This window comes from Odontomachus brunneus, unplaced genomic scaffold (genome assembly GCF_010583005.1).
Source record: "Odontomachus brunneus isolate Ranch 3 - 2012 unplaced genomic scaffold, Obru_v1 Obru_scaffold_006, whole genome shotgun sequence".
In the NCBI taxonomy this organism is placed as follows: Eukaryota; Metazoa; Arthropoda; class Insecta; order Hymenoptera; family Formicidae; genus Odontomachus; species Odontomachus brunneus.
In genome coordinates this window covers 2,487,463-2,495,047 of record NW_022639456.1, presented here as the reverse complement: position 1 = coordinate 2,495,047, position 7,585 = coordinate 2,487,463, and the positions used below count along the sequence as shown (strand labels likewise).

The 7,585-nt window shown below is 50.5% G+C and overlaps 1 protein-coding gene across 5 annotated transcripts in view; it reads left to right on the top strand.

The window, feature by feature from the left end:
• The window catches only part of LOC116850823 (insulin-like receptor), a 79,597-nt gene that overhangs the window by 56,169 nt on the left and 15,843 nt on the right, over nucleotides 1-7,585 (top strand). For all 5 annotated transcript variants that reach the window (XR_004379451.1, XM_032829549.1, XM_032829541.1 and 2 more), the window contains exons 3-7: nucleotides 4,093-4,792; nucleotides 5,539-5,962; nucleotides 6,532-6,694; nucleotides 6,885-7,062; nucleotides 7,320-7,488. Coding sequence is in view for 4 of the 5 variants with exons in the window: in XM_032829549.1 (XP_032685440.1) it covers nucleotides 4,503-4,792; nucleotides 5,539-5,962; nucleotides 6,532-6,694; nucleotides 6,885-7,062; nucleotides 7,320-7,488 (1,224 nt within the window). In the remaining variant the exon portion in view is untranslated. The remainder of the gene's footprint in view (nucleotides 1-4,092; nucleotides 4,793-5,538; nucleotides 5,963-6,531; nucleotides 6,695-6,884; nucleotides 7,063-7,319; nucleotides 7,489-7,585) is intronic.

The window sequence follows — 7,585 nt, the reverse complement described above, 5'->3', positions numbered from 1 at the left end:
GGGGGGGGGGGAGGTATCGTCGGTGAGAGCGCACTGCCAGCGCGCGCGCGCGTGCTCGTGGAAATGTTAGCGCGTTATATTCACGGGCGAGTAGACGTTGAATATAACTCACCATAGAGCCAGGATCAAAACTGGTTTCGCGCGCGCGCGCGCCATGAGCTGGTGGTGGCTGCAACATAGTAATAACGATGGCACGAATAAAACGACCCGCGTCGAAACCGCTGCAACACTGTAAGCAGGCCCATTATTAATCGATGCGCCATATCTGAGCTTGCAGAAAAAGTGGGATAGAGGGAATAGCCCGGAGGTCCTCCGTGGGATAAAGAAAAGGAGAGCGTTGGCGGCTGCCGAGCGAAAAATCGAGATTACAGGCAGACAGGGCAGAAGCTGCAAAGGAGGGGATGAAAGAGGAATAGAAAGAGAGGGGAGGGGAGGAAAGAGAGAAAGAGAGAAGGAAACAAAGTTGAACAGGGTAAGGGAGAAGGGGAAATGAGCGAGCAAAAATGCGGGGGAAAGAGGGGGAGAGAGAGAAAAGGAGCGACAAAGGACGACGCCGCATAATGGGACTGAGCGCGAGAGAGTATCGCAGCAAAAAGTTGCCGTTATTTATCATCGAAAATGCGAACGGCGTTGAAGTCGATCTTATCGCGCGATCGCCAATACCACCATCGTAAGTCAGTCACAGTTACCTTCCAGTTATTGGTATTTTCTCGCCCGTCATTCTCCCGCTAACAGTCTCACTTCGGCGGCGCGCGTTTGCCCATCAACCGTGTTGGCGTGCACGTTAAACACGCTGCATTGTCGATGTAGCCCGGGTTGTTGATATTTGCGAAACCCTGTCCGCGATATTTGCAGTGATATTTTCCCTGCAACAATGTGGAGCGGCGTTCGCCAACGAATAAAGCGCGCGCACGAGAGAGAGAGAGAGAGAGAGAGAGAGAGATTCGATCAACGACGCGACAAAAACGCAGAAATCGAGACAACAATTCGTTCTCTCTGAATATAAAATTGCGCGCGCGCACCGACTACGGTGAGCTGCGCAAAAAAAGACCAGGTATCGCCGATACCTTCGCTAATTCGATATCGATACTCTGCACGAGAGAGAGTCTACCCTGAAACGGGACGGGATGCACGCACGCATGCACACCACGGATGTTCGCGCGAGGCGCGCGACGGCCCGCAAACATTCTTCCGACGTCTTAAACCACTTCGGGGGTATTCGCATGTCACACTCCCGGCGAATCCGGTCGCATCCGTCACTCCCTCCGGCGCCTAAAAAGTCGACTTCTTTCAACTTCGCCACCGGGACCGACTACACCGAAACATCCGATCTATCGCGCGGCACGACACATTGTGGCGAAGTTCGGCACGTCCATTCATCTTCCGTCCCGATACCTGTCTCGGATCTGTGGGACCGCCGGCCGGGCCGACGACGACAACGGCAAATTGTCTATTTTGCTACGCGGTGTGGAATTCCATCGTCTGGCAAAAACAACATCCAACTTCATCCGCTCGCCGCTCGTGGTCCCGGCCGAAGATCACCGAAAAAAGGAAGCGCACGATCCCAACGATGTTTGGGACCCCCGACACTCCGTTGCCGCCGAGAGAGCCGCGATCCGAGAGAAGAAGTCATGTGAAGTCGGAGCGAGAGCGTGCCGATTTCGACGTTGATTTATGTAACGAGAGTAAAGTAGCTTTTAATTGTCGCTATCGAACACGATTTACAACACGGCACACGTCCACGCGTTGATTGAAGCGCGCTCAGAAGAAGAAGTGCTGCAGCAGTCGCAATGTTGCATATTGAGTCCGATCGGTTGCAATCGGTTCCCACACTTTTTATCAAACGAAGATGCAGCGCTTTAAGTTACCAGAATCTCGGAGACCACTGCTGACGCGTATGTGCGCATTGTAAATGTACAAGAATCACTTCTCCAAATAATGCTCTCTTGATTAATTATTGCGCATATACGTCAGCAGTAGCTTTCAATTTTGACAACTCAAAGCAACTTCATTCAACAATACGTGTATGTACAAGCCGATTTGCTAACGACTCTCTACACAAACAGATGAAAGACAATCTGTAGTAACTTTGTATTATTTGCTACGAGCTTTTGTTTACACATACACACACAACGTAAACTCATTAACGAGCCCTCCCCCGCCTCGTGTTTTTGCAATCTACATTTTTTAAGAAGATGAAGTGGCGGAATGAAGTCTGGATATAAGCCCTTTAATTCCGGACCGCGTGGAGAACTACTGAGGAAAAATGAGCTTACAGGCTTTAACATTCTTCCGCTTCTCGAGCGCGGGCTTATCGCGGGACATTACGAAGTTCTCGTGTTGTATCGTGCACGTATCCGGTCTTTAATCGGCGAGCCACGACGCGACGAGATGCCGGCGCGGAATCTCCTTCCTTTCCCCTCCCTCCCCCAGCTGCGTCTTCCCCATCCGTCCTCCATCCTTTCGATCGTTATCGCGATATTTATACGACGAATTAAGATATTTGCACCGCGCACGACCGACTAAGCGGTCGAAGAAGAGAGAGAGAGAGAGAGAGAGAGAGAGAGAGAGAGAGAGAGACACGTCGGACGGTTATCTTCGGTGGTGGTGAGGAAGCTCGCGCAGAATTAAAGGAGAGAATTCGCACTGATATCTTGCCTAGCCGCGTGTCGCCGGGATTACGACGTCCAGGAAACGACAGATAATTTACGCCAATCTCGCGCCAATCGATCTCCGCGGCTCTCAATTTTTGTTCTCCTTTTTCCTCTCTCTTTCTCTTTTCACATGTCCATGCGTAAATCACTGCTCCGCCGCCGTGTGTTCCCCAGTGAAACGCGAAACGCGAGCGACAGCGGCTGCTGGGATACGTATGTATCGCGTAAAAACGTCGAACCATGAATAATGAACGGCAGCTGTCAAAACTCCGCTGACAAGCGGGAGGCTAGATTGCGATTTCTAGGTTCCCGCGATGTCACGCGTCGGGACAGCCGCCGAGATGGCTGAAGGCGGTGTACTGAGTGGGTGGGTAATGGGCTCGGTTAGTTGGTACGTAGGTAGATACCTCGATTCTTGGGAGACGTCGATATACAGGATGTCTGACGCAAGAGTTCCCAAGGCACGTGTGCAAGTAGAGCACGTCGCCCCGAGCAGAAGGGAGGAGGGTCCCCATCGTTCTCTGAACAACCGCGTAAAATTTCGAGACGTTAATAATAGAAGATGAGCGAAACAGAGTGCGAAGCACGACGACGCTGCGGAACGAGAGCTCTAGACGCGAGCAGAGTTCCTCCTCATGACTGTGATACGACCGAGGGCGGAGTAAGGAAAAACGTACAAACAATTCTCCGTGGGCTCGATACGCCCACGTGCTCGCGGCTTTTCCTCGAGGAAATCAGCGCAGCGTGCCGCGGGGAAATCGAGGAACGAACGAATACGGGCTCTAGGAGCGGGTCGCCGCGGAAGTACGTCATCGAGCAGGCTGAAATAGCGATTCCTCTACGGTTTATGTGGAAGGTGATGCGCCGTGTCGCGATGTGATAGCGGATTTTACGACATCTTTTACGAAGCTGCTTTTTATCGAACTTAACGACGGCCGGTCGTTTACGAGGGCGGCGCGCGATGTTTCGAGAGAGCCGTTGGCGCGCGAACCTCTCCTCCTTGTCTCTCTTCCTCCTCTCGACGTGCCGTCGCGGCGAAACGGTCAGGGAGAATTATTATCGGCTGCTCCCCCTGTCGAGGCTCACGTTTGACGTTGCCATATTAATTTGCAAACTAGTTTAGAACCGTTGTCGCCGATGCGTTTTCATGCGTGTCTTAATTAACATACACACTTGAGCGTCTCACTCTTTTCGCGCGTGTGCGCTATGTAAATTTACTTAATTAAATTGAATACCGCGGCACGCACGTGAAGTGCACGCATTTCTCTTAACCTGGTGCACTTTTCTACTTCTCTTCGGGAGAAGAAGCGATTCGTGCAGGCGAGAGAATGCGTTCTCGTGATTAATTCGCGACCAAGGGAGAGATCGAGAGAGGAGCGCGTTCCGCAGCTGTGTTCGCGCTTATTCACGGCGATTTGCGACCTTTTCTGTTCTCCAGGTGATTACGGCGCGGCGTCGACATTATGAAGGACCGAAAACACCTTGTTCTCGAGGAGGGGCTGCTTTGAAGAAGATACTTCGCGCTGCTGCCAATCGAGGGTCTCGTGGAGCTGCTGATCGTGCAGGCCTCTAAACGCTGTCGCGTCTTCGAGAAGAACATCTCCAAGAGGCGTTTGAAGTAATTGACCGAGCGACCGACTCTGCGCGTGGGCGGCAAGAGCGGCAGGAGAAGTGGAAGAGAGAGAGAGAGAGAGAAAGAGAGTTCATCGGGGTCGATCGTGTTCAATTGTCGATCAATCAAAGCAGACGAAACGGCGAAAGTGGTAGTCGGGGATAGGCACGTGGGGATAAGAATCGGGAGCGTTCAACGGGAGAATCCAGCAGCCCGGTGTTCAATGAGACAAGGAGATGAGGATGAGAAAGTCGCTGCTGATCGTTCTGCTGTGCGTCTCGGTGGCGGGCCTGGCGCTCTGCCAGGAGAGACGGTGGCCGAAAACGACCACGAAACACCGGGATAAAAGCGCCAAGGGCAAGTACGAGCCCGATTACGCGGACAGGACGAGGGAGGAGGAGGAGGAGGAGGAGGAGAACTCCGAGGAGTTATACTACGATCGGGGTTCGCCAGCCGCCAACGACTTCTACTTGGAACTCCCAGACAAGCTGGCTTATAGAAACAACAGGGCGATCGATAACTCCAGGTACGTTCACTCTCTCTCTTTCTTTCTTTTTTTTTTATATATACACATACACATTCGAGTTCTTTCGTAATTGGAGAGGAATCCGCGGTAATAGATGAGAGGAAAGTCTTTTTCCACGAAAGAACGAGGCGCAGCACGCGTGGAAGTTCGCCGAGAGAAGATTGCTTCCTCTCGAGGAACTCGAGCTTTTGATGAGTTCTTCGACTCGGCCGTGCGACCCGGCGTTTATTTAAATCCAACAGACATCGAGTGATTTTATTTTCGCTAATTAGTCCCCCCTCGAATTGTATTACGAATGCCATCGAGCGGGACGGCGACTTTAACCACGCGTTGCCGCGATCGGAATTCCCTTTGATCTTAATTGGGGTCGTTAGCGACTTTTAGATCTCTAATGTTATCGCTAAATTAACTCCACCGAGCGAATTCGCGGTATTGTGCACAGAGAGCATTGTGTTTAATTGAAATTAATCCTTTTCATGTTGCAAAATACGCGCGCGCTCGCACCTGACTCCTCTCTACGCGACAGATGTACATGCATATGTATGCTCTTTTTTTAAATATCGGTTTTAATTAATCCCGGTTTTAAAAAATTATATTGAAATTGTCGGGGAAACGAATAAAAAAAGAGAGATTTCTCCCGGTGAGATTTCTGGCGAATACGCGAGAATAGTTGACGTTCTACGAATACAGAATATAGATTCTCAATGCGACACAGAAATGAATGAAATTCCATTCGACTGTGTCAGATCCACGGAGGTCGGGTCCAAGAACAATCAGCAGTCTAGTCAGTCGTCAAATCTGCCCAAGTCGCACGCCAAGTCAAGCGAGGAGACGCGGGAGAAGGGAGAGACACTCAAGAACGTGACTACCGGGGAGGGTATTTGCCAGAGTATAGACGTCAGGAACAACGTGAATCACTTTACGGTACTGAGGAACTGCCGCGTGATCGAGGGCTTCCTACAGATCGTGCTGATCGAGAACAATACCGAGGCGGACTTCGAGAACATCAGCTTTCCGAAGCTGCGTGAGATCACCGGCTATCTGCTCCTGTATCGCGTGGATGGTCTCAAGAGTCTCAGCAAGCTCTTTCCGAACCTGGAAGTCATCAGGGGCAACATACTCCTCACGGACTACGCCTTCATGATATACGAGTTGACGAGCTTGCAGGAGGTAAGAATATCACTTTAACGCGTTTCTTCCCCTTTTGCTGCGCTTTGAACTTCTCTTCGTCGAGGCAGAAGTAACGAAATCTCAAAGACGCTAATTCCAATCTACGTGGCTGAAACGAGCCCGAAAGTTTACATTCATGCTTGAATGAAAATGAGAAAGAGAAAAAAGGGGAAGTCGTAAAAGATCTCGGCGGTAGAATAATTACGAGTCGCGTTCGCTCGCGATCGGCCGCGAGTTGGTTGAATTAAATATCAACACGTACGGATAACGGTATCTGCCGATAAAAAGAAAGTAGAATATGTTAGAAAGGATCTTTTCAGTCGCACGTGCGTGACGATCGTCACGTGCACGATCGGTATCGTGATCGTTTATTCCCACGCCAAGTCAAGCGCGCCCGCGGTCGTCTGGCCCGAAGGTACGGCCCAATCTGCACGTGGAACTCGGTTAAACGCCGGGGTCAAGTGACGTTAATCAGTCAATCAAATTAAGCGGCCGTTCGACCTTTGACTCGCGATTCCGCGGCTAATCCTCCGCGCGAAATTTTCTCTCTCCCTTTCTCTCCCCTCCAGATCGGCCTCATCAATCTGACAAAGATCTCCCGGGGCGGCGTACGCATCGAGAAGAATCCCGCGCTCTGCTTCACGAACACCTTAAATTGGAGTCTGATTGTGCCGGCTGGCGAGAATTTTATCAAGGACAACAGAAACGAGCAGAATTGCCCGCACACGAAAGGTAATACAAACACGCACACACACTATTGACATCGAATGTTGAATATGCTTTTGTAAGAATATCCATTATATAGAGAATATCATTATCCACGATATTTCCTTATTTTCTTTGAAAACCACGAAGAATGGAACAGAATCGTGGCAAAATCGAAATCTTCTGCTAACAATATTCTCGAAATGTGTCTCGATAGGATGCTCGCAGTGTCCCGGTGGTTATTGCTGGACTGCCCAGCACTGTCAGAAGATAGCGAGACCGAAATGTCACCCGCAGTGCTTAGGGGAGTGTTACGGACCGACCGAGAGCGACTGTTACGTGTGCAAGCATTATCGGCACGAGGGGAAATGCGTCGAGAACTGCCCGCCGAATCTGTAAGTGATTCGATAGTGCACGATATCGGCGGATAAACTAAGTTTGCGCGCCGATAAAGCAATGGGAAGAGAAGTGTTATATCTCCTCTTGTTCGCGTGTCGCGAATATAACACGCGAATAATATAATTGCGATAAATTTCTCGAGTCGCCTCGAGTTGAAATTACGCACCGTAAGTATATCCTGAGAAACGCTTCTCTCTTCCTTTCTCACAATGTTCTCACGCCCCGCGCGACAATCATCGTTTTCGGTTGGTAGATACGCATATCTCTCGAGACGATGCATCACGCAGGACGAATGCCAGAAAATGAATCGTATGAAAAGACTTCATAAAACGGATAGCAGCACTCACACGTGGCGACCTTTCAACGGTTCCTGCGTCACTCAGTGTCCGGATGGGTTTGAGGATGACACCGATGAGAAAAATGTACGGGTAACCTTCGTCGTTCGCGCGTTTAATAATTAACGGGATTCTCCCGTTGCACATTCGTGGAACCTCTCTTGTGTGACTTTCTCTTGTGCTT